Below are 27,952 nucleotides of genomic sequence, written 5' to 3' on the forward strand. Positions count from 1 at the left end.
CTGGAGAAGGGAATGGCAAGCCACTTCAGTATTCTTGCCTTGAGAACCCTATGAACAGTATGAAAAGGCAAAAAGATAGGACACTGAAAGTTGATCTTGCCAGGTTGGTAGGTGCCCAGGTTGCTACTGGAGATCAGTGGAAAAGTACCTCCAGAAAGAATGACGATATAGAGCCAAAGCAAAAACAACACCCAGCTGTGGATGTGACTGGTGATGGAAGCAAGGTCCGATGCTATAAAGAGCAATATTGCACAGGAACCTGGAATTCAGGTCCATGAATCAATTAAAATTGGAAGTGGTCAAACGAGATGGCAAGAGTGAACATCAACATTTTAGGAATCAGTGAATTAAGATGGACTGGAATGGGTGAATTTAACTTAGATGACCATTATATCTACTACTGTGGGCGGGAATCCCTTAGAAGAAATGGAGTAGCCATCATGGTCAACAAAAGAGTCCAAAATGCAGTACTTGGATGCAATCTCAAAAATAGCAGAATGAACTCTTTTCTTTTCCAAGGCAAGCCATTCAATATCACAGTAATCCAAGTCTGTGCCCCAACCAGAAATACTGAATAAGCTGAAGTTGAACGGTTCTATGAAGACTGACAAGACCTTCTATAACTAACACTCAAAAATGATATCCTTTTCATTATAGGGGACTGAAATGCAAAAGTAGGAAGTCAAGAATCATTTGGAGTAACAGGCGAATTTGGCCTTGGAGTACAGAATGAAGCAGGGCAAAGGCTAATAGAGTTTTGCCAAGAGAACACACTAGTCGTAGCGAACATCCTCTTATAACAACACAAGAGAAGACTCTACACATGGACATCACCAGACAGTCAATAGTGAAATCAGATTGATTATATTCTTTGCAGCCAAAGATGGAGAAGCTCTATACAGTCAGCAAAAACAAAACCAGAAGTTGACTGTATCTCAGATCATGAATTCCTTACTGCCAAATTCAGACTTAAATTGAAGAAAGTAGGGAAAATCACTAGACCATTTAGGGATGACCTAAATCAAATTCCTAACTATTATACAGTGGAAGTGAGAAATAGATTCAAGGGACTAGATCTGATAGACAGAGTGCCTGATGAACTGTGGATGGAGGTTCATGACATTGTACAGGAGGCAGGGATCAAGACCATCCCCAAACAAAAGAAGTACAGAAAAGCAAAATGGTTATCTGAGGAGTCCTTATAAATAGCTGTGAAAAGAAGAGAAGTGAAAAGCAAAGGAGAAAAGGAAAGATATAAGCATCTGAATGCAGAGTTCCAAAGAATAGCAAGAAGAGATAAGAAAGCCTTCTTCAGTGATCAATGCAAAGAAATAGAGGAAAACAATAGAATGTAAACGACTAGAGATCGCTTCAAAAAAGTTAGAGATACTAAGGGAATATTTCATGCGAAGATGGACTCAGTGAAGGACAGAAATGGTATGGACCTAACAGAAAAGTAAAAGTGAAACTGAAGTTGCTCAGTCGTGTCCGACTCTTTGCAACCCCATGGACTGTAGCCCACCAGGCTCCTCTGTCCATGGGATTTTCCAGGCAAGAATACTGGAGTGGGTTGCTATTTCCTTTTTCTGCAGATCTTCCTGACCCAGGGATCAAACCCAGGTCTCCTACATTGTAGGCAGATGGCTTTACCATCAGGGCCACCAGGGAAGTCCACCAGGGACCTACCAAAAGCAGAAGATAGTAAGAGGCGGCAAGAATACACAGAAGTATACCAAAAAGATCATGATGACCCAGATAACCACGATGGTGTGATCACTCACCTAGAGCCAGACATCCTGGAGTGTGAACTCAAGTAGGCCTTAGAAAGGATCACTACAAACAAATCTAGTGGAGGTGATGGAATTTCAGTTGAGCTATTTGAAATCCTGAAAGATGATGCTGTGAAAGTGCTGCACTGAATATGCCAGCAAATTTGGAAAACTCAGCAGTGGTCACAGAAGTGGAAAAGGTCAGTTTTCATTCCAATCCCAGTGAAAGGTAATGCCAAAGAATGCTCAAACTACCACACAGTTGCACTCATCTTAGTTCAGTACAGTTGTTCAGTCGTGTTCAGCTCCTTGCGACCCCATGAATCGCAGCACGCCAGGCCTCCCTGTCCATCACCAACTCCTGGAGTTCACTCAACTCATGTCCATTGAGTTGGAGATGCCATCCAGCCATCTCATCCTCTGCTGTCCCCTTCTCCTCCTGCCCTCAATTCCTCCCAGCACCAGGGTCTTTTCCAATGAGTCAACTCTTCGCATGAGGTGGCCAAAGTATTGGAGTTTCAGCTTCAACATCACTCCTTCCAATGAACAGCTAGGACTGATCCTTTAGGATGGACTAGTTGGATCTCCTTGCAGTCCAAGGGACTCTCAAGAGTTTTCTCACTGCAGTTCAAAAGCATCAATTCTTTGGCGCTCAGCTTTCTTCACAGTCCAACTCTCACATCCATACATGACCACTGGAAAAACCATAGCCTTGACTAGATGGACCTTTGTTGACAAAGTAATGTCTCTGCTTTTTAATATGCTGTCTAGGTTGGTCATAACTTTTCTTTCAAGGAGTAAGCATCTTTTAATTTCATGGCTGCAGTCACCATCTGCAGTGATTTTGGAGCCCCCCGAAAATAAAGTCTGTCACTGTTTCCACTGTTTCCCCATCTATTTGCCATGAAGTGATAGGACTGGATGCCATGATCTTAGTTTTCTGAATGTTGAGTTTTAAGCCAACTTTTTCACTCTTCTTTCAGTTTCTTCAAGAGGCTATACACAAAAAAGTGGTGTTTTTCAGCACCAGTTGAACAGTTTGTGTTTTCACCATGTATATTCTTGCATCTTTTGTCACAGATTAACTGACCCTAAGTGTGTGGATTTATTTCTGGGCTCCCTATTCCTTTCTATTGATGTATGAGTCTATTTTTGGAACAGTACCATACTGTTTTCATTGCTGTAGGTTTGTAGGGTAGTCTAATGTCAGAGGGCTTGATTACTCCAACTCTTTTTTTTTTTTTTTTGTCTATTTGGCGCTCTTTTATGTTTCTCTGTATTGGTTTCTCTTTTAGTGTTTAATGCTTGGGATAATAAGCACTCTGAGTACAATTCTTGGGACTTTTGGAAATACTTGACATCTGAAAAATTTTTGTTTGTTTCAAAATATGGCAAGAAAACTGTTGTAAAGCATAATATCACTGTCATTAATTATTAAATTGGATATACACCAAAACATTTCAAACAATTTATAGGTTAAACTTTCTCACTTTTTAATATATATGTATGAATGATGGTGTATATACATACACACACACACACTTCGGATAGAGGCCAAGTATTGTAAAGGTCTCTAAGTAGTCCTTTCATTTTGGCAAAATACTGGGAATACCATAAATCTTCATCAATAAGGTATTGGTTAAATGAATTATAGTAGGTCTATACTAATTCCACAATTTTTCCATATTATTCAGGCTTTAAATAGAATAAGATAGGCTTTTATATATGCTTGTATGGAAAGATCACCAGAGAATATGATAGAGAACAAAAATAAGCTGTAGAATAATACTTATGGAATGAGTCTATTAATAAATAAAAGTCCATATAGGTTTGTATATACATAGAAACTATTTTGGAATGGAGATGAATTGACAGGTTTTATAAGGAAGCATGTTGGGGCCCATATTTATAATAATTTTAAATAAATACAGTATTATTTCACATCTTTTTGCAGTATTATTTGAAAGCTTATGTTAGTTCTTGAGAATATAAGCTAAATATTTTCCTTTCCATTATGTCAGTTCTTAGCCTTTCACTAAGCATTTGTTCATTAGTAAGATTGCTGTAGGGCTTCCCTGGAGGCTCAGTGGTAGATAATCCACCAGCCAAGCAGGAGATGTGGGTTTGATCCCTGGTTTGGGAGGATCCCCCGGAGAAGGAAATGGCAACTCACTCCAGTATTCTTGCCTGGAAAATCCCATGGACAGAGAAGCCTGGTGGGCTGCAGTCCACGGGGCATGACATGATTTAGCGACTAAATAGCAGCAACATTGCTTTATATAGTTTTACAATAGAGCACTCTCAAAGCTCTTTTTGAAAATGCTAATATTTAATGGCCTGTGTTTCCCTGTGTTCTACATTTTTTCTTGTCCTGTGTGAAAACTTCAGCAACATTGCTTTCTATAGTTTTATAATAGAGCACTCTCAAAGCTCGTTTTGAAAATGCTAATATTTAATGGCCTGTGTTTCCCTGTGTTCTACATTTTTTCTTGTCCTGTGTGAAAACTTTAATGCGTTATTAAGGGATGGTATTAAAGAAGACTTCAGAAATAGTTTTCTTTTTGTTTTGCATTCCTTTAGGTTTAAGTGATCCATGACCCTATCCTTTGTGAAAGGTTATGTTCATTTGGAAGTGAGAATCATTAATTTTTGATCTCTGGAGTTTTTCTGTAAATAGGGGTCATGCTGGCAATCTGTCAGACTGCTGATTAGTCTTGACTATGAAACAAAGAAAAAATTGGGCTGCATTTCTCTTAGATTCTTCAGAATTCTTGGCTAGATGTCAGATGTTGCAGATGATTTATGAAGATCTTTTTTGAATGAGTGAGTGAATGGAGATATTTTATGGAGATTTTGGGGAGTTTCTCAGTAGCGGGTCTCTGGCTTCATATTAGGATCACTGAGGGAGCCTTCAAAAAGTGCTGATGTGTGGAATCTGACCCAAACCAGTTAAATCAGATTTTCTGAGGGTTAGATCCAGGCACTGGAATTTTTTGTAAACTTTCCAGATGACTTTAGTGTAGAAAGGATTGAAAGTCTGCCCTAAGCCCACTAAAACTGTTTGTAGAAATATGTGTTTTACTTTCTGCAGGGAGGGTGTGTGCAGATTTTCAGAGGGTTTCTCAACCCAAAATGCCTGAGGACTGCTCTACTTGAATATCTTTCATATTTAAAGGTGTCCTTTTTGTTAAACTTTTCTAGTGAAGCTATATTTCTCAAATTTATAGTATTACTGGCAAAAATTAGCATTTTTTATAGTGGTCTAACTGGAATTTTAAAAAATGTTAAATAGGATAATTGCTTTACAGTGTTGTTGGTGTCTTTCATACAACAATGTGAATCAGGGAATTTCTTTTTGACTCTTTTTCTTCTTTTGATCTGCCATACTTCTGGTCTCGTCTTGACTGGTAAGGTATTTGAAGTTAAAGAGATCCTCTTTTCCTGAGGTTATCTTTTTCACTTTGCTAGTCATAAAAAGACACCCGTGAAGTTTTCTTATTTTAGATTCCTAAATGTAACATAAAAATTTTTGTTTTCATTAACCACACTCATTAATAGTTTAGGTTGCTCTTTAATGTATCATGTAGAGGCTTCTCAAATAAATGTATGGAATTCTGAGATTATTACACAATTACTATTTACATCCAGAAAAAGATTATACAGTGTTACTCCTTGCCTCTTTTCAGATCTGATAGAAATCTAATGATATAGTACTAAATGGCAAAGTTACTGCATTTATCCATGTAAATATGTGCCACAAAACATTTTTATCATACTCTCATTATTTGTCTATCAACTATAATGATAAAGGTAATACCACTGCAGTATTCTTGCCAGGAAAATCCCATGGACAGAGGAGCCTGGTGGGCCACAGTACATAGGGTTGTGAAGACTTGGACTTGACTGAGTATAATATCACCCCTGCCCGCCCCCACCCCAGCATATATGCAGAGAGAGGAGTTCATCTCAGCTATTTGTAGATTGTTTATCTCTTTTATCTTGGAAATGTTTTGAATGGCAGATTGCTATGTGGGAAAGGGCTGCTTCTCAGCCTCTGATAGATTCTGCACCTGACCGTGCACAAGCCGCCACACACGCACTCAGGCTGCGTCACCTTGAGGCTCGACTCTGAGACTGCTTCCTTTGTCTCTGTCATCTGCGGTCTCTTTGCTTCCCCTCCATCACCGCTTTCACATCTGCCTCGTTTTTGGATCTCCCTTCTTGGCCAAAGGCTGAAAGAGAATACTAACCTTTTTGTTTAAGATTGTATATGTAAATATTTCCTCTCATCCAATCAGTATTTAATTGATTAATTTGGGATTAATTTAGTTCATCAAAATAACTTGAAAAAGTCAAGTCTGTTGAACATTAGAAGAATATATTTAAGTATCTGTTGTGTGGATTTTTGCATTTTGGATCGATGAGGCATTGATTTGTGATCTGGTGCAAACTTAAAGCAGGGTAAATAGCATTATGAATCCATAGTTTAAGCTAGGCAAGTTACGGATAGCAAGTTGTTCCAAAATATGAACAGTAGCATGTCTGCCAAAAGAGGAATTTTTATTGATTTTACTAAATGGTGGCGAGCAGAGGGCCTCTGCCTTTCTGTGGGGTCAGTTTTCCAGTTTCAGGTGAGGTCTCTTAATAATGAGTTGTTACCACCTAGCAGTAGGAAATATATTTGAGCTCCAAAAGATTGTGTTAAATGTCTAGTTGTATATTCTAAAGTAAAGCCCAGTCTCAGGTCTCATGTTTCCCAGATCATTTAACAAAATTTAAAGTCAACATGTGTTTAGCTTTTACAGTGAAATATAAATAAGATCTCTTAATTGAAAAATGGTAATTCTCTACATGGGAAAGTGACTATTTTGGATTTTTTGAGCTGTGAATGAGCAGTCTGTAGCCTATAGATCGCATCCAGCTAGCCACCTATCTTGTGCAGTCTATGAGCTAATACTGCTTTTTACATTTTCAAACGGTTAAAAAAATCAAAAGAAGAACTATATTTGTGATATATGAAAGTTACATGAAACTTAAACATCAGAGTACATCAGTTACACTGGAACACAGCCGTGCTCGTCCTTCACCTGTTGTCTCTGGGTGGATTTGCTGCAGGGCAGAGTCGAGCAGTTGAGACAGAGACCGCGTATGGCATTCTCTTCACTTCACACTGCTGCTCGGCGCGCTACAGACCGCAGCGCCATGGCTGTAACTCAGCAGTATTCTGAATGCCGCACATATCACTGGACTGCCGCATTTATTTCCTTTTTATTATCAGTGCACGCATGTCATTTCAAAACGAGAAGAGAAAATGGCTTTCGGTTGTCACACTTTAAGACACAGTAGAGTGCAGATTATTCTGTTGTTGAATCAGGTGGCGCAGCATTGTGTTCATCGTGCGCGGGCCTTGTGTCTGTGCTGGAATAGCGTCTGTTGACATTACCAGATGCAACACTCTTCTCAGTGTTACCAACACACAAGAGCCAAGAAAGATTATAAAAGTTAAGCTGAAATGCTTCATCACAGCAGACTTTCTTCAGAGAAATAAAATATGAATGAGGATAAAACCGAATGAAAATAAGTTTCTGGGTGACCTATTTGTTAGCCAGGTAGGGAAAGCCCATTTATCAGAGGTAATTTAATTAAATAGTATTATAAAGAATAACTGAAGAAATATGTTCAGAGGAAGTAAGTTTGTTTATGACCATTACATTTTCAGTAAGGACATTTGCTTGAGGGGTTGAGAACTTTGGGAGCTGCATCATTAGCTAATTAATAGAAAACATGACAAATTATTCAACGTGGTTTCCCCTGGCTCTTGCCGAGTCAGCAGATATGATCCAAACTACTCAGTTGTTTACTTGAGAAGTCAAACCAGGTTTGAAGCGATTGAAGACTTACTTTCAATGAATGTCCTGTGTGGGTCACCTACAAATAGGAGTATTCTCAGTGAAGTTGAGAAAACACTAACCCAGGATAGACTGACGTGGAATCTGTTATGATGTATTACAGCTGATGGTGTTAAGAATAAATGTGGATCGAAAAGAGGTTTAGTTGAACAAAGACCTGTATGCGGGTCAAGAAGCAACAGTTAGAACCCTGCATGGAACAACTGATTGGTTCAGGATGGAGAAAAGAGTGTGACAGGGCGGTTTGCTGTCACCCTGCTCATTTAACCTGTACCCTGAGCACATCATGAGAAATGCCAGGCTGGATGAGTTACAAGCAGGAATTAAGACAGGCTGGAGAAACATCGACCTGTGGGTATGTGGATGATGCCACTCTTAACGGCAGAAAGTGAGGTGGAACTAAAGATCCTCTTACTGAGGGTGAAGGAGGAGAGTGAAAGAGCTGGCTTAAAACTAATTAAAAAAATGAAGATCTTGGCATTTGGCTCCATTTCTTTATGGCAAATAGAAGGGGAAATGGGGGAAGTAGCGACAGATTTCCTCTTCTTGGGCTCTGAAATCAATGTGGATGGTGACTGCAGCCATGAATTCTGAAGACAATTGCTTCTGACAGAGCAAATGACAAACCTAGACAGGGAAGCTACGACAAACCTAGACAGTGTGTTGAAAAGCAGAGACGTTACTCTGCCAACAAAGGTCCGTATAGTCGAGGCTGTGGTCTTCCCAGTGGTCACGTACAGTTGTGAAAGCTGGACTGTTAAGAAGGCAGAGCACTAAAAAACTGATGCCTTCAAACTGTGGTGTTGGAGAAGACTCCTGAGAATCCCTTGGACAGCAAGGAGATCAATCCAGTCAATCTTAAGGGAAATCAACCCTGAAAACTCATTTGGAAGGACTGATGCTGAAGCCCCAGTATTTTGGTCACCTGATGCAAACAGTGACTCATGGGATAAGACCCTGATGCTGGGAAAGATTGAGGGCAGAAGGAGAAGAGGGTGTGAGAGGATGCGACAGCTAAATGGCGTCACCAATACAGTGGACCTGAACTCAGGCAGACTTCGGGAGATGGTGAGGGACAGGAAGGCCTGGTGTGCTGCAGTCCATGGGGTCACAAAGAATTGAACATGACTGGGCAGTTGAACAACAATAGCGAATAAGGAGTCTCAAAAAAGTTATATCAGGCAACTGTAACCTTTATTGCATTTGGGTTTTTATTAACCCAAATGTCACAATTAATGGGACAGTATTAGGAATTTTTAATTTATATTTTTTTAGGAAGTTGGATCTCTTTAGAAGTGCTCGGAGATTTAAATAAGGATAGAAGATGGTTTGAGGATATAAAAAGTATTGTCATGAGTACTGAAAACTTCTTATCATCCACAATAGTTGCTTTAGGCTTTTGTATCTTTAAATATACATAGTAGTTGTATGAGGAGGCCTGACAAATAGCTAAGAAAAGAAGAGAGGTGAAAGGCAAGGAGAAAAGGAAAGATATACCCAACTGAATGCAGAGTTCCATAGAATAGCAAGGAGATATAAGAAAGCCTTCTTAAGTCAACAGTGCAAAGAAATAGAGGAAAACAAGAATGGGAAGACTAGAAATCTCTTCAAGAAAATTGGAGACACCAAGGGAATATTTCATGCAAAGATGAGCTCAATAAGGACAGAAAAGGCAAGGACCTAACAGAAGCAGAAGAGATTAAGAGGAGGTGGGAAGAATCTGAGCCACCAGAAAAGATCCCCTGGAGGAGGAAATGGCAACCTGCTCCAATATTCTTGCTTGGAAAATCCCATGGACAGGAGAGTCTGGTGGGCTACTGTCTAAACGGTTGCAAAGTGTCGGACATGACTGAAGCGACTTAGCATGGCAAGAATACACAGAAGAACTGTACAAAAAAGATCTTAATGACCAGGACAACCACGATGGTGTGGTCATTTACCTAGAGCCAGACATCCTGGGGTATAAAGTCAAGTGGGCCTTAGGAAGCATCACTAAGAACAAAGCCAGTGAAGGTGATGGAATTCCAGCTGAGCTATTTCAAATCCTAAAAGATGATGCTGTTGAAGTGCTACACTCAATATGTCAGCAAAATTCCAAAATTTGGAAAACTCAGTAGTGGCCACAGGCCTGGAAAAGGTCAATTTTCATACTAATCACAAGGAAAGACAATGCCAAAGAATGTTCAGACTACCGTATAATTGCACTTATTTCACGTGCTAGCAAGATAATGCTCAAAATGCTTCAAGCTAGGCTTCAACAGTGCATGAACCAAGAACTTCCAGAAGTACAGGCTGGGTTTAGAAAAGACAGAGGAACCTGAGATCAAATTGCCAACCTCCATTGGATCACAGAACAAGCAAGGAATTCCAGAAAAACATCACTTCTGTTTCTTTGATTACACTAAAGCCTTGACTGTGTGGATCACCACAAACTGTTGAAAATTCTTAAAGAGATGAGACTTTACCTGTCTCCCGAGAAACATGTATGCAGGTGAAGAAGCAACAGAATTAGACATGGAACAGCAGACTAGTTCAAAATTGGGAAAAGAGTTTGTCAAGGCTGTATACTGTCACCCTGCTTATTTAACTTCTATGTAAAATACACCATGTGAAATGCCAGGCCAGATGAGTTGCAAGCTGGAATCAAGATTGCAGGGGGAAATATCAACAACCTCAGATATGTAGATAATACACTCTCATGGCAGAACGTGGAAAGGAACCAAAGAACTTCTTGATGAGGGTGAAAGCAGAGAGTGAAAAAGCTGGCTTAAAACTCAGCATTCAAAAAATGGGGATAATGGCATCCAGTCCCAATACTTCATGGCAAATAGATGGGTAAAAAGTGGAAACAGTGGCAGATTTTATTTTCTTGGTTTCCAAAATCACTCAGGACAGTGACTGCAGCCATGAAACGAAAAGATTCTTGCTCCTTGGAAGGAAAGCTATGACAAACCTAAAGTGCACATTATAAAGCAGAGATACCACTTTGTGGACAAAGGTCCGTATAGTCAATGCTATGATTTTTCTGGTAATCATGTGAGAGTTGGATCATAAAAAAGGCTGAGCGCTGAGGAATTGATGCTTTTGAGTTGTGGTGCTGGAGAAGACTCTTGAGAGTCCCTTGGACAGCAAGGAGATCAAACCAGTCAATCCTAAAGGAGATCAGTCCTGGGTGTTCATTGGAAGGACTGATGCTGAAGCTGAAACTCCAATACTTTGGCCACCTGATGCAAACAGCCGACTCATTGGAAAAGACCCTGATGCTGGGAAAGATTGAGGGCAGGAGGAGAAGGGGATGACAGAGGATGAGATGATTGGATGGCATCATCAATTCAATGGGCATGAGTTTGAGCAAATTCCGGGAGATGGTGAAGGACAGGGAAGCCTGGCATGCTGCAGTCTATGGGATTGAAAGAGTCACATAGGACTTAGCAACTGAACAACAATCTTTAAATACAACTAAATCTTTAAAAATCATGTATATATAACCTGTATCTACTAGAATGGTTTTCTCTTAATCGATTCTACTGCAAGTGAAAAAAGGCCAAATGCTTTCTCTATATAACTCTGTTCTAAATCATTTGTCTTTTCTACTTTGGATTTACAGCCATGGATCTGTAGAGACTGAGAAATATTGAGAAGTTTCGACTTCAAAGGGTTGTCTTTGCTCGATTTATTTTTTTAAGAAGATTTTGCATAAAGCTTGGGCATGTTTTTTTTGTGCCAAGGCTGTAAAAGATTAAGGCCTCAAGAAGCGCCACTATTTTCTTTATATGATCAAGAGCTAGAAAAAGGAAAGTTAGCTAATATTATCAGTCCTTTTCCTCTGATCTTCCTTTTGTTATTCTTATCTCCTTTCTTTTTCCAACCTTCATTGCTTAGTGAAACAGTAAATTCTAGGTAACATAACAGATCTGCCAGAGAACAGAAGTATTGTTAGCTCTTCTAGGACTTCATTTAACTTCTAGAGTTTCCAACTCTTTAGAGAATCTAATAAGCTGGTGGTAGGACTCTCTCGAACTGTGAGAAGACTCTTGAGAGTCCCTTGGACAGCAGGGACTTCAAATCAGTCCATCCTAAAGGAAATCAGTCTTGAATATTCATTGGAAGGACTGATGCTGAAGCTGAAACTCCAATACTTTGGCTACCTGATGCGAAGAACTGACTCACTGGGAAAGACCCTGATGCTGGGAAAGATTGAGGGCAGGAAGAGAAGGGGAGACAGAGGATGAGATGGTTGGATGGCATCACTGACTCAATGGACATGAACTTGGGCAGAGTTCGGGAGATGGTGAGGGACAGGGAGGTTGGCATGCTGCAGTCCATGGGGTTGCAAAGACTTGGCGACTGAACAACAGCAGCAACAACAATTTTCTTTCTCTTTCTGGGTTAAAGTTTTAGCACAGATCAGATGTGTGAAGAGAGAAATAATCATGAGTACCACCTCATTCTTCTCACAAATGAGCGTACACGTGTACTCCAAAAGTTGTGCATATACAAAACTTCAAATCTAGTTCCTCACTGAAAGACTAAGGGGTATTTTTCAGAAGGCTAAATGCTTGCTAAAGGAAGTGAGAGTGTGGGATTTTAATATCCTTTGTTAGAATTCACACGTGCCAGTCACCTCTGATAAATAGAATCAGGCTGTATCAGGTGGTTTAAACAGTGGATCAGGACTCTCTGGCTTTCACCTCGTTCCTCCCTTCTTACCCCGTTTCAAAGTAAAAAGAGGGCTGTACTCCAGTTACCTAGGGTAAACATGATGTCCACCACAATCAGATGTCTGCCCTTGAATTTTTCTCAATCATATATGTGAAGAAATCAGTAATAAAACTCCTCAGTTTTTGACTTGTGATATTGTTACCATTCAGTTCAGTTCAGTTCAGTCGCTCAGTCATGTCCGACTCTTTGCGACCGCATGAATCGCAGCACGCCAGGCCTCCCTGTCCATCACCGTCTCCCGGAGTTCACTCAAACTCGTGTCCATCGAGTCGGTGATGCCATCCAGCCATCTCATCCTCTGTCGTCCCCTTCTCCTCCTACCCCCAATCCCTCCCAGCATCAGAGTCTTTTCCAGTGAGTCAACTCTTTGCATGAGGTGGCCAAAGTACTGGAGTTTCAGCTTTAGCATCATTCCTTCCAAAGAACACCCAGGACTGATCTCCTTTAGAATGGACTGGTTGGCTCTCCTTGCAGTCCAAGGGACTCTCAAGAGTCTTTTCCAACACCACAGTTCAAAAGCATCAATTCTTTGGTGCTCAGCCTTCTTCATAGTCCAACTCTCACATCCATACATGACCACTGGAAAAACCATAGTCTTGACTAGACGGACCTTTGTTGGCAAAATAATGTCTCTGCCTTTGAATATGCTGTCTAGGTTGGTCATAACTTTTCTTCCAAGGGTTACCGTTACGTCACATCAAATCAGGATGTGTGTGTGTGTGTAGAGATTTTTTATTGTTTTGTGTCAAGGATAGCAATGACACGCAAGCTTCCATTAATTTCTCTTGAACTGAAAATTTGCACATTTCCAAAAAGTGAATGTTCTTGACATTGTTATAAAGGGAAAAACAGCTTTAAAGAATTATGAGTAACTTATGTACTTTTAATATAGAATTCTTACAATATTTCTTTACTTGTCCTTAACTGGGAAAAATGTATAAATAGTATAACCTGTTCTTAAGTTTTATTTAAAATACATTCAGTCTGACCCCTGCCTTGGGAACAGTGTTTATTTTTGCATCCAGTGTTAATAAAACATTCTTTAAAAAAGGTAGAAGTCAAAATTTAGTTACTTTTCAGAAAAATATTTCTTGTTATCAGTAGTAAAATTGGTTAATAATATATAGTTACATTTATAGGGAATATTCTATGCTTAAAAATCCATACTAGAAACTTTAAAAATATGTATCATAGTTACATGAACCCTTTAAGTTAGATATTAATTTCCATTTTATTAGAGGAGAAAATGGAAGTCTAGGAAAGCCAGGTAAACACTGACCCTGAAGGTGTCTGCTTCTCGACCTGGTGTCTCTTTTACCAGAGTAAGGAGCTTTACAAAATGCAGCAGAGACGTGTAGAGTTGCAAACACAAATAATTTTCTTACTCTGAAGTGGAAGGTAAAGTGATCGGCTTGATGACAAAATGTTGACGTGTATTAATGACGTCTGTGCAGAGAATTAAAGCTTCCTGCACTGCAGTGTGGTTCATGTACCAGTTTAGCTGTCGTGGTGGGCGAAAGTTGTAGACTGTGCTGCTCCCACATTGAGGTAGCTCTTTGGCTTCTCTTTTTAGATAATTCAGAACGATAGGAATCAGGAGAGCCTTGGGAGTTATTAGGAAATTGCAGAAAATGCTTAATGTGTGAGAGTCTAATGAGAGAAACAGGACGTGCGGAACCGAGTTGGGCACCTGCCATGCGAAAGACAGAGCGAGGTGTGAGGGCTGAGCAGCGAGGAGGCCGTGCTGCCTGCGTCCTGCAGGTCGGTGGGGCTGTGTGCTTATTTCAGGATGGAGCAGAGAAAGCAGTACAGTGAGAACTGAGAAGAAACGAACAGTCAGAGAGGAGATGGGGAGAAGAGAGAGGGTCAGAGGGAAAAGCGGTCCCCGTTTCTTCTGCGAGCGTCTAAGGTTCCTGAAGCCAGACTTGCTGACTGTTGTATCCCAAGTGTCTAACAGTGTGCCTGTCACAGGGAATGGGCTTAGTAAACACCTGGTTTAAATGAACGAGTGAGGAATTGAAAAGAGGGGTGAATGGAAAACTGAGCAGGAAGAGCTTCGGGAAAGGTGTAGGAGAGAGAAGTAAACGAACAGAGGGGAGGGGAGTGCTCAGAGAGGGAGAGCTTTCTTTCCAGTTCATCTCTGGTGCAGCATGGCCAGGGCAGCGCGAGAGAAGCTGGTCCTTATTCCCTCCAGGCTCGAGTGGGGACAGGCACAGAGGTAGGTGTTCCAGACTCCCATGAGGATGAAATGAGATCATATATACGGCAGAGTTTTATAAAGGGCAAAGCAGTATGCGTGTTGTTAATTTATATTATTTGTAGTTGGTAATAAATAACTTGAGGCCAGCAGTTGAAGTGTAGATTTCTTGAGAATGACCTCAGATTTTAATATAGTAACTTTGTGTGTCTGGTAGTCAGGGTATGAACTATTCCACAGAAGTGCATTTTCCAGTTAAACCAACCTTGTATTGCTATCGAGTTCAACAAAATAATTTTACTAGATTTGATATATGCTCTTATAAATATATGTATATTCTTAATGAAAAATGCTTTAAATTTAATTTTTCTCTTACGATTCTGGATCATTATTATAAGCATCATTGATTATATTTTGTATAATAATGTCCTCAGAAACCTGTTGAGGTTTATTATGTTGCTTAACTCTAAACATGGATGAGGAAACCTGGATTACTATATTTTGAGTTCTTACCATGTTTCATGGTTTTTCTGCCTTTTCTGTCTCCATTACCTATTATTTAATAGCTTAAATTCAAATTCATTTTTGTTATGAGATTTAATAGATAAATACAGAGTAAAGTATGAGAGACTTTTTTGTCCAAAAGTGAAAGTCACTTAGTCGTGTCCAACTCGTTGTGACCCCATGCTTACATAGTCCATGGAATTCTCCAGGCCAGAATACAGGAATGGATAGCCTTCCCCTTCTCCAGGAGATCTTCCCAATCTAGGGATCGAACCTAGGTCTCCTGCATTGCAGGCTGATTATCAGCTGAGCCACCAGGGAAGCCCGAGAAGACTGGAGTGGGTAGCCTATCCCTTCTCTAGTGGATCTACTCAACCCAGGAGTTAAACTGGGGTCTCCTGCATTGCAGGCAGATGCTTTACCAGCTGAGCTACTGGGGAAACCCTTTTGTCCTTAAATCACCCCCTATTCTCATCCCATACCCGTCAGAGTGATGATGAAAGTTTGGCTTGTAGTAATCTGGCTCTTCTCCACACATAAATATATAACAGTGTATTACTCTGCTGTGGCCACCATGATAAAATACCATGAATGAGTGGATTAAACAGTAGCAGTTTATTTCTCATTGTAATTCATTTCTCAGTGTCACAAGCTCCAGATCAAGGTGGCGGCCAGTTCGGGTCTTGGCGAGAGTCTTTTCCTGCTTGTAGGCTGCGGCCGTCTCATGTGCTAACATGACCTCTGCTTCATCTAGGCCTAGGGAGAGAGAGCACAGCTCTTGGTATCTCCTCTGAGGACCTTGATCCCATCATGAGGCTCCACCTTCAGGAGCTCATTTAACCCTATTTACTTCCCAAAGTCCCCCTCTCCAAATATCATCACTTTGGGGGTTAGAATTTTAAGATATGAATTTTGAGGGAATACAATTCAGTCAGTAGTATGTGTATACACATTCATTGATTTCAGTATAAATGGAGCCAGGCTATATATACTTTTCTGCCTCATGCCTTCTAAGTAATGCCTTGGACGCACCTTTTATGTGTTGGAAGAACCATGTTTTGGAAGAACCTCATTCCTTTTAATGACTATTCTGTTTCTTTAACATTTTTTATTTTACTTTTAATTGGAGGATAATTGCAGTGTTGTGATGATTCCTGCTGGACATCAGCACAAATCAGTGTACACGGCCCCTCCCTCTGAAGCCTCCCTCCCACCTGCCCCTCCCTTCCAGCTGCCCCTCTAGGCTGTCATGGAGCCCTAGGCTTGGCTTCTCTGTGTCATGCGGCAGTTCTCACTGGCTGGCTGTTTTACAGATGGCAGTGAAGCATCTGCCTACAATGCGGGAGACCCAGGTTCAATCTCTGGGTCGGGAACATCTCCTGGAGAAGGACATGGCAACCCACTCCAGTATTCTTGCCTGGAAAATCCCATGGATGGAGGAACCTGGTAGGCTACAGTCCATGGGGTCACGAAGAGTCGGACACGACTCAGCGACTTCACAGTGTGTATATGTCATCGTTACTCTCTCAAATCAGACCAAAGTTTATTCAGTTATTCCCCTGTTGATGAACAATTAAATATTTTCTAGTTATTTTATAAACACTGTAGTACAAAGATATTCATGTGGACTAATTGTGAGCATGTGTAATGTATATTGATAAGACAGATTTTTAGATGGTCAAAGGAGATTCTAATTTGAGGTTTGAGAGACAATTCCAAGTTTCCTCTCTCCTTTCCTTCCTTCCTTCCCCCTCATTCTTTCTACAGTTTTGAGAATACTATGTACTATCACTTGTTTTCATGCTTGTCAATTTTAGTAGGTGAAAAATAATTTACTGATTATTTAATCTGAAGACTTTAAATTGTGGTTCAGGTTGTAAATATCTCCGTGTACTTATTGATCATTTGAAGCTTTTTTGAACTTCCAGCTGTGTTTATTGTTCATTTTCATTGTAGGTTGACTTTTTTCTAAAAGTTTTTCTACATGAGCTTTTCCTTGTAACTTCCATTGCAAATATTTCTTCATGGTTTGATTTTTTACTTTTGACTTTATCATCTCTTTAAATTAAATTCAAAATCTCATATACTTGGGTTATTTAGTATTTTGGATAGTTTGGGTTTCCTGTCTTGCTTTAAAAGGCTGAAACAGAATAAAAATTTCAATGTGATAGGATAGCTGTGTGTGTATATTTTATGATTATAGTGATTTTATTTATTTATCTATTTTTTTAATTAAGCTATAGTCGATTCAAGATGCTGTGTTAGTTTCAGGTACATAGCAGAGTGATTGGGTTCGGCATCTGTGTTCATCCTTTTTCAGCTTCGTGCCCAGTGTATATCACCGTAGGACACTAAATACGGCTGTCGGTGCCCTACAGGAAGTCCCTGATGCTTGTCTGTCTTGCGTGCAGTGATCTGCAGCTGTTGCTACTGTGCTCCTGGTCTGTTTCCCCCTCTCTCTCACTTTTGATGACCATAAATTCATTCTCTATGTCTGTCAGTCTGTTTCTGTATTGAAAAATAAGTTCATTTGTATTGTTTTTTAGATTCCAGTTGTGTGTTTTTGTGGTAGAAATATTTCTGTTCAGGGCCAGATGCAGTTTACGTAATAAAAAAATGTCTCATCTATGGGTACATACTAATTTCAAATCTATATAGACAGTACCTCCAAAACATTATTGCAACATGTGAAAACAGAAGTAGCTGATATTAATTTAAATTACCGTGTGACTGAGCCTTACTTTCTTTGAGGATAACAATGTGTATCTCATAGCTTGTTGTGAGAATTAAATGAGGTAACATATGCAGATAACACTAGATGTTATTTACTCAAATACCTATTAAGTAACATTCATTATTTATGCTAAGTGTATTTCATCTTCAAAGCAATGCACTGAAGCAGGTGTTACAGCCCAAATATGAGGGAGAAAATAGAGTCAGTGAGCTGCAGCAAGTTTCATACGATCTCAGAGAAAAAATGGTAAAGCCAGAATATAAATGCATGTTAGCCTGAAACAAAAATGATGGTTATTTTCCTGGGAGAATTACAGGTATTTTTTCTTTAGTTCTTTTCTCTTTCTCCATTTCCTGTTTCTTTTTCTCTTTTGCTGCTTGATGAATAAAACCCTCTAAAACAGACTGCCCAAGAGTACTCCCTGAGATTATTGAAATGTTCTTTTCTCTGTCCAGAGAGGTAGCCATTAGCAGTGTGTGTCTGTTCAGTGCTTGAAACGTGGCTAATGCAACTGAGGAATTGAAATTTTACTCTTATTTAAATTAAACTACTTGTGGCTCCTGTTTTGGACGTTGCAGCCTTAGGTGTATGATTGCCTTTTTTGGTCTGTATGAAGTGAGCATAATTAATGTGTTGATGATAATGAGGAAACTTCCTTTTAGGTTGCGAACTTTAGCAGAGGAGCTAATGCAGACACAGCAGATGCTTCTAAACAAGGAGGAAGCTGTCCTGGAGCTGGAGAAGAGGATTGAGGAGTCTTCTAAGACCTATGAAAAGAAGTCAGAGTGAGTACAAAAGGGGTAATTTGAAGAAAGAAAGTTTAATTGATGTAATTTTATAGAAATACTTCATTTTACATGAAATTAGAGACATAAAGTTTCCAAAACTTGAAATTTCATGTATAGAAGTATGAAACAGTGTATGGTTGAGTTGCTTTCAAGGACTCTAGAGGACTGATTTTGTGTTTTTATCCGTATAATATTACTTATCATTTGTCTCAATGTTTTAGTGGTTTGAATTATTTTCTGAAAAGCCCCATTAAAACCTGTCTTTACTCTGCCTTAAATGGCGACCCAGTCCAGTATTCTGGGCTGGAGAATCCCATGGACAGAGCAGCCTGGCAGGCTACTGTCCATAGGGTCACAAAGAGTCAGATGTGACTGAAGCAACTTAGCACAGCACAAGTCAAAGTCCAGCATCAGCTCAGTCAGTTTAGTCCAGTCGCTCAGTCGTGTCCAACTCTCTGTGACACCCCGGGTCCGTTCATAGGCTTTTCCAGGCAAGAGTACTGGAATAGGGTGCCATTGCCATCTCCAATATAAAGCGCTCAGTTCAGTTCAGATCAGTCGCTCAGTCGTGTCTGACTCTTTGCGACCCCATGCATCGCAGCACACCAGGCCTCCCTGTCCATCACCATCTCCCGGAGTTCACTCAGACTCACGTCCGAGTCAGTGATGCCATCCAGCCATCTCATCCTCTGTCGTCCCCTTCTCCTCCTGCCCCCAATCCCTCCTGTAATCAGAGTCTTTTCCAATGAGTCAACTCTTCGCATGAGGTGGCCAAAGTACTGGAGTTTCACCTTCAGCATCATTCCTTCCAAAGAAATGCCAGGGCTGATCTCCTTCAGAATGGACTGGTTGGATCTCCTTGCAGTCCAGGGGACTCTCAAGAGTCTTCTCCAACACCACAGTTCAAAAGCATCAATTCTTCGGTGCTCAGCTTTCTTCACCGTCCAACTCTCACTTCCATACCTGACCACAGGAAAAACCATAGCCTTGACTATACAGAACTTTGTTCTCTGTGAATTCCTTGTCTTTACCATTTGACCCACCAGGGAAGCCCCTAAAAGAGTATTAGACCAGTATAATCAGGAAACTGGCTTCTGCTGTGTTAGGAGGAAGCAAGTAAACATTAAAAAGGAGCCGTCTGCCTCATGCATCCTCCCGAGATGCGCCCTGCCATTGTCTTACTATGTCTTTTGTGTTGCTGTCAACCCAAGACAGGCGGGTTATGGTGGAGAGGTCTGACAGAGTGTGGTCCACTGGAGAAGGGAATGGCAAGCCACTTCAGTATTCTTGCCTTGAGAACCCCATGAACAGTATGAAAGGGCAAAATGATAGGATACCAAAGGAGGAACTCCCCAGGTCACTAGGTGCCCAATATGCTACTGGAGATCAGTGGAGAAATAACTCCAGAAAGAATGAAGGGATGGAGACAAAGCAAAAACAATACCCAGTTGTGGATGTGACTGGTGATAGAAGCAAGGTCTGATGCTATAAAGAGCAGTATTGCATAGGAACCTGGAATGTCAGGTCCATGAATCAAGGCAAATTGGAAGTGGTCAAACAAGAGATGGCAAGGGTGAACGTATAAATTCTAGGAATCAGCGAACTAAAATGGACTGGAATGGGTGAATTTAACTCAGATGACCATTATATCTACTACTGCGGGCAGGAATCCCTCAGAAGAAATGGAGTAGCCATCATGGTCAACAAAAGAGTCCGAAATGCAGTACTTCGATGCAATCTCAAAAACGACAGAATGATCTCTGTTTGTCTCCAAGGCAAACCATTCAATATCAGAGTTATCCAAGTCTATGCCACAGCCAGTAACGCTGAAGAAGCTGAAGTTGAACGGTTTTATGAAGACCTACAAGACCTTTTAGAACTAACACCCAAAAAAGATGTCCTTTTCATTACAGGGGACTGGAATGCAAAAGTAGGAAGTCAAGGAACACCTGGGGTGACAGGCAAATTTGGCCTTGGAATGCGGAATGAAGCAGGGCAAAGACTAATGGAGTTTTGCCAAGAAAATGCACTGGTCATAGCAAACACCCTCTTCCAACAACACAAGAGAAGACTCTACACATGGACATCACCAGATGGTCAACACCGAAATCAGTTTGAGTATATTCTTTGCAGCCAAAGATGGAGAAGCTCTATACAGTCAACAAAAACAAGACCAGGAGCTGACTGTGGCTCAGATCATGAACTCCTCATTACCAAATTCAGACTTAAATTGAAGAAAGTAGGGAAAACCGCTAGACCATTCAGGTATGACCTAAATCAAATCCCTTATGATTCTACAGTGGAAGTGAGAAATAGATTTAAGCGCCTAGATCTGATAGATAGAGCGCCTGATGAACTATGGACTGAGGTTCGTGACATTGTACAGGAGACAGGGATCAAGACCATCCCCATGGAAAAGAAATGCAAAAAAGCAAAATGGCTGTCTGGGGAGGCCTTACAAATAGCTGTGAAAAGAAGAGAGGTGAAAAGCAAAGGAGAAAAGGAAAGATATAAGCATCTGAATGCAGAGTTCCAAAGAATAGCAAGAAGAGATAAGAAAGCCTTCTTCAGTGATCAATGCAAAGAAATAGAGGAAAATAATAGAATGGGAAAGACTAGAGATCTCTTCAAGAAAATTAGAGATACCAAGGGAACATTTCATGCAAAGATGGGCTTGATAAAGGACAGAAATGGTCTGGACCTAACAGAAGGAGAAGATATTAAGAAGAGGTGGCAAGAATACACAGAAGAACTGTACAAAAAAAGATCTTCACAACCCAGATAATCATGATGATGTGATCACTTATCTAGAGCCAGACATCTTGGAAAGTGAGGTCAAGTGTGCCTTAGAAAGCATCACTATGAGCAAAGCTAGTGGAGGTGATGGAATTCCAGTTGAACTGTTTCAACTCCTGAAAGATGATGCTGTGAAAGTGCTGCACTCAATATGCCAGCAAATTTGCAAAACTCAGCAGTGGCCACAGGACTGGAAAAGGTCAGTTTTCATTCCAATTCCAAAGAGGCAATGCCAAAGAATGCTCAAACTACCGCACAATTGCACTCATCTCACATGCTAGTAAAGAAATGCTCAAAATTCTCCAAGCCAGGCTTCAGCAATACATCAACTGTGAACTTCCAGATGTTCAAGCTGGTTTTAGAAAAGGCAGAGGAACCAGAGATCAAATTGCCAACATCCGCTGGATCATGGAAAAAGCAAGAGAGTTCCAGAAAAACATCTCTTTCTGCTTTATTGACTATGCCAAAGCCTTTGACTGTGTGGATCACAATCAACTGTGGAAAATTCTGAAAGATGGGAATACCAGACCACGTGACCTGCCTCTTGAGAAATCTGTATGCAGGTCAGGAAGCAACAGTTAGAACTAGACATGGAACAACAGACTGGTTCCAAATAGGAAAAGGAGTACATCAAGGCTGTATATTGTCACCCTGCTTATTTAACTTCTATGCAGAGTACATCATGAGAAACGCTGGACTGGAAGAAACACAAGCTGGAATCAAGATTGCCGGGAGAAATATCAATCACCTCAGATATGCAGATGACACCACCCTTATGGCAGAAAGTGAAGAGGAGCTAAAAAGCCTCTTGATAAAAGTGAAAGAGGAGAGTGAAAAAGCTGGCTTAAAGCTCAACATTTAGAAAACAAAGATCATGGCATCCGGTCCCATCACTTCATGGGAAATAGATGGGGAAACAGTGGAAACAGCGTCAGACTGTATTTTTTGGACTCCAAAATCACTGCAGATGGTGATTGCAGCCATGAAATTAAAAGACGCTTACTCCTTGGAACAAAAGTTAAGACCAACCTAGATAGTATATTCAAAAGCAGAGACATTACTTTGCCGACTAAGGTCCGTCTAGTCAAGGCTATGGTTTTTCCTGTGGTCGTGTATGTATGTGAAAGTTGGACTCTGAAGAAGGCTGAGCGCCAAAGAACTGATGTGTTTGAACTGTGGTGTTGGAGAAGACTCTTGAGAGTCCCTTGGACTGCAAGGAGATCCAACCAGTCCATTCTGAAGGAGATTAGCCCTGGGATTTCTTTGGAAGGAATGATGCTAAAGCTGAAGCTCCAGTACTTTGGCCACCTCATGTGAAGAGTTGACTCATTGCAAAAGACTCTGATGCTGGGAGGGATTGGGGGCTGGAGGAGAAGGGGACGACTGAGGATGAGATGGCTGGATGGCATCACGGACTCAATGGACATGAGTCTGAGTGAACTCCGGGAGATGGTGATGGACAGGGAGGCCTGGCGTGCTGCGATGCATGGGGTTGCAAGGAGTCGGACACGACTGAGCGACAGAACTGAACTGGTCTGAATCAGTAAACGTGTTCATGGATTCTCTGACTCATTTTGCTGTACTCTTATGTTTACTGATTTTAATACTTAAGTTTTCTCTTATTTTCAGGTTTACATTTTGATCTGAAATTTAAAATTTCTAGTCTGACTTTGGTCACTGTCTGTGTGCGCAATGAGGATTACTTTTCTGTGGTTCCTCTAATCCCTGACGAGAACATACATATTTCTTGCTCTCGTACTTTTACGATTGGCTTGATTTGTCAAGACCTCCAAGGAAACTGTGATGTGTGACGTTTCTCTGGTCTCTGCTACTTGCTGTGCAGCTTTTCAGATGCTTCCCACGTCTCTCGAGCCTCTGATCCTGTTATGTGCCTGATCAGAGTCGACAAATGGATGTGTCCTACATTGCAGAAAAAGTGGAAGTCATCAGGTGGCGAATGCCTCATTTTTGCGCTACTTATCCACATCCACCACATTTGTACTCTTTCTCTTTCCTTATTTTCTTAAAGAGTCTGTTCCTTGTTCCTGTTTTGTGTCTCATCATTTCTTACTTTCCCTGAAAGTTTACACTGTTTTATATATTATGCCCACCTTTTCTTCTCATCTGTGTCCCGTGCTCACTTTTTAAATATTTGTAAGTCCCAACTCCTGAAAGTAACCTCTGCTCACCCTGGATAACCCTTCTTCAACCTCAGTGTTCTCTCTCAGTTACTGTCTTTGCCTTCTGTTTTCTTAGTCAGACTTGTCCTAAGAGTGCTAATGTGTACTCAGTACCTCGACTCTCACTTAGTACTTAACCCACGAATCCCTGGTTTCTGCCCCAGCATTATTGAAGTAGGCATCTGTAAGATTCTCCATGACTATTTTGTTGTTCAGTTGCTCATTCATGTCCAACTCTTTGCAACCCCATGGTCTGCAGCACGCCAGGCTTCCCTGTCCATCACCAACTCCCAGAGTTTGCTCAAATGCTTGTCCTTTAGGTCGGTGATGCCACCCAACCATCTCATCCTCTGTCGTCCCCTTCTCCTCCTGCCTTCAATCTTTCCCAGCGTCAGAGTCTTTTCTAGTGTGTTGGCTCTTCGCATCAGGTGGCCAAAGTATTAGAGCTTCGGCTTCAGCATCAGTCCTTCCAATGAATATTCAGGGTTGATTTACTTTAGGATTGACTAGTTTGATCTCCTTGATCTTCCTCCTCCAATAAGGCTCTTTAGGTCCTCTTCGCTTTCTGCCATAAGGATGGTGTCATCTGCATATCGGAGGTTATTGTTATTTCTGCTGGCACTCTTGATTCTGGCTTTTGCTTCATCCAGACTGGCATTTCCCATGATATATTCTGCATATAAGTTAATAAAGCAGGGTGATAATACATAGCCTTGATATACTCCTTTCCCAATTTTGAACCAGTCCGTTGTTCTATGTACAGTTCTAACTGTTTCTTCTTGACCTATATTCAGATTTTTCTGGAGGCAGGTAAGGTGGTCTGGAATTCCCCTTTGTTTAAGAATTTCCCGCAGTTTGTTGTGATCTACAAAGTCAGAGGCTTTAGTGTAGTCAGTGGTGGAGAAGTAGATGTTTTTCTGGAACCCTGTCACTTTTTCTGTGATCCAACAGATGTTGGCAGTTTGATCTCTGGTTCTGGCTTTTCTAAATCAGCTGTACATCTGGAAGTTCTTGGTTCACATACTATAGAAGCCTGGCTTGAAGGAATTTGAGAATTACTTTGCTAGCATGTGAGATGAGTGCAGTTGTGTGGTAGTTTGAGCATTCTTTGGCATTGCCTTTCTTTGGGATTGGAATGAAAACTGACCTTTTCCAGTCCTGTGGCCACTGCTGAGTTCTCCAAATTTGCCAGCATACTAAGTGTAGTACTTTAACAGCATCATCTTTAGGATTTTAAATAATTTATCTGGAATTTTATCACCTCCACTAGCCTTTTTCATAGTAATGCTTCCTAAGGCCCATTTGACTTCACACTCCAAGATGTCTGGCTTTAGGTGAATGAAGAGTTCCAGAGAAGAGCCGGGAGAGATAAGAAAGCCTTCCTCAGTGATCAGTGTAAAGAAATAGAGAAAAACAATAGAATGGGAAAGACTGGAGATCTCTTCAAGAAAATTAGAGCTACCAAGGGAACCTTCTATGCAAAGATAGGGATATTGAAGGACAGATACACTGTGGACCTAACAGAAGCAGAAGATATTAAGAAGAGGTGGCAAGAATACACAGAAGAACTGTACAAAAAAAATCAATGACCTTTCAGCTAAATTCAGTTCCATTGCTCAGTTGTGTCCTACTCTTTGCAACCCCAAGGACTGTAGCATGCCAGGCCTCCCTGTCCATCACCAACTCCCAGAGCTTGCTCAAACTCATGCCCACTGAGTCAGTGATGCCATCCAGTCATCTCATCTGTCATCCCCTTCTCCTCCTGCCCTCAATCTTTCCCAGCATCGGGGTCTTTTCCAGTGAGTCAGTTCTTTGCATCAGGTAGCCAAAGTATTAGAGTTTCAGGTTCAGCATCAGTCCTTCTAATGAATATTCAGGACTGATTGCCTTTAGGATTGACTGGTTTGGTCTCCTTGCTGTCCAAGGGACTCTCAAGAGTCTTTTCTAGCACCATAGTTCAAAAGCATCAGTCCTTCCAAACTCAGCCATCTTTATGGGCCAGCTCTCACATCCATACATAACTACTGGAAAAACCATAGCTTTGACTAGATGGACCTTTGCTGGCAAAGTAATGCTGTCTAGGTTGGTCATAGCTTTTCTTCCAAGGAGCAAGCATCTTTTAATTTCATGACTGCAGACTCCATGTACAGTGATTTTGTAGCCCAAGAAAATAAAGTCTGTCACTGTTTCCATTGTTTCCCCATCTATTTCCCATGAGGTGATGGGACCAGATGGCATGATCTCCATTTTTTGAATGCTATTTTTTAAGCCAGCTTTTTCACTGTCCTCTTTTAGAGGAAAGCGTAGTTCCTCTACACTTTTGGCCATAAGCGTGGTGTCATTTGCATATCTAAGGTTATTGGTATTTCTCCCAGCAGTCTTGAATCTAGCTTGTGCTTCCTCCAGCCCAGCGTTTCTCAGGAAGTACTCTGCATAGAAGTTAAATAAGCAAGGTTACTGTATACAGCCTTTCCAGCATACAGTGTAAAGGCTGACAGTGCTCAATGACAATATATACGTTGCTAAATTTTGCAACTATCTTAGTTGACCTCCTCAGAGTATCTTTGTTGACTTCCTTTCCCTTGGCCTTTGCGAACCAAGATACCAAATCTTGCTTCTCCCTTTCTGACCACTCCTGCTTTGTAAACTCATTCTTCCCCACTTGGCCAGTATATTTTGGAGTTACCCTCGGCGTGGTCCTAGGCTGTGCCAGTCTCCTTCCTGCGCTCTGTCCCTGGGTGATCCCCTGAGGATGACTCATGCTTATTACTCTAGCTCAGATTTCCTCTGGGAACTCTATGCCCATGTAATTGGTTGCTTGCTTGACATGCCTCCTTGGATGTCTTAGTAGTACCCTGCATTTCTCATATCTAAGACTGAATTAAAAATCCCCTAAATGCAATCCAACCCAGCCCAAACTAGTTCACTTTTAGTTTTTCTTTCCCTCAATTTCAGTGAATGGCAACACCATCTATTCTAGTATGCAACTCAGGTTAGCAGGAGCCTACCTCTCCCACTTAATGAAACTGAAAGTGAAGTTGCTCAGTTGTGTCTGACTCTTTGCAGCGCCATGGACTATAGCCCACCAGGCTCCTCTGTCCATGGGATTTTCCAGGCAAGAGTACCGGAGTGGGTTGCCATTTCCTTCTCCACTCCCACTTAATACTGTGGCTCTTATTACAACTGGTATTAAATGTCACATTGAAATTGATGAGCCTTTTAAAGGCGAGAACAGGAAAGTATGAGTTACTCTGGATATTCCTTTAATAAATCTGAAAATTTTCAGTATTGAATCAGGATTAGATTTTCTTTGGATTATAAAAATAGATTTTATCAACCATTGCACATATAAAATTAAAAACATAATTATCTTTTGTTTTTCTTATTTGCAAGTAAATCTCTGCACATGTCTACAGATGACTCAATAGTTCTACTTTTTGTAGTTTTGTAAATGTACACATTGTAAATGACTTTTGTTTTAAAATTTGTTAGATATGAAGAAATACAGTAGGACCCTCTCACCAGCATGTCTGGTTATATATTGTTGAAGGAGACAGTCTTTAAGGGTTATCTTAACCTAGAATTTGTGAGATTCTTTTATCTTTTTGGTATGTTTTCTTGACTCCTGTCTTCAGTTCTGTCTTCATCTGCATTATCAGGGTGATCCACATTTCTCCACCTGTTTATATTCATCAGGAGATAAGAATGGGATGAGAGGAGAGGAGGCTTAATGGGTGATGGATATATGGGAAACAACACCTCTTGAGTTCTTACTCATTTCCATATATTATGCTGGGTATTTTATACATATTAATTCACTTTAATGTTATCTTTACTATGCTCTCCGTGTAATTATGAACTTTTTACCTTTAAGACTTGGAGATTTTACATAACTTAAAATCGTACACCTAGGAAGGCATAGAAAACTCATGAGTTCTTGACCCCAAAGTTTCTGTCTGATCGCAGCAATTGGTTGATCTCATGATTTTAGTAGTGTTCTTAGGAGAGTAAGTTAGAAGGGATAAGTATGTCTGGCAGTTCAGCGAATGAGTCCGGTTTAACCCAAATTCTGTTTGCACTCTGTTATCATGGAGTTTTTATTGTTAACATCAGGGCATAATCTTGAAAATGTTAAGTATATTTATGTAACTAAGTAGTCATTGTGAAATCTCATTAATTTAGACATTGGTAAGGTTGAAGTTTGTCTTTGAACTATATGTTAAAATAATTTGCAAAACAAACAGTCTGAAATGAATTCTAGGGTTAATGTTTGCATTTCGTCTACCGAATATTTCTTAAACATTTCTCTCTCTCTCTCTATATATATACATATATTTATATTTATATATAAAA

At 40.6% G+C, this 27,952-nt stretch overlaps 1 protein-coding gene across 1 annotated transcript in view; it reads left to right on the forward strand.

The window, feature by feature from the left end:
* The window catches only part of FER (FER tyrosine kinase), a 459,494-nt gene that overhangs the window by 130,527 nt on the left and 301,015 nt on the right, over positions 1–27,952 (forward strand). The window contains exon 8 of the mRNA XM_052643475.1: positions 18,498–18,620. Coding sequence (XP_052499435.1) covers positions 18,498–18,620 — 123 coding nt within the window. The remainder of the gene's footprint in view (positions 1–18,497; positions 18,621–27,952) is intronic.

This window comes from Budorcas taxicolor, chromosome 7, assembly GCF_023091745.1.
Source record: "Budorcas taxicolor isolate Tak-1 chromosome 7, Takin1.1, whole genome shotgun sequence".
In the NCBI taxonomy this organism is placed as follows: domain Eukaryota; kingdom Metazoa; phylum Chordata; class Mammalia; order Artiodactyla; family Bovidae; genus Budorcas; species Budorcas taxicolor.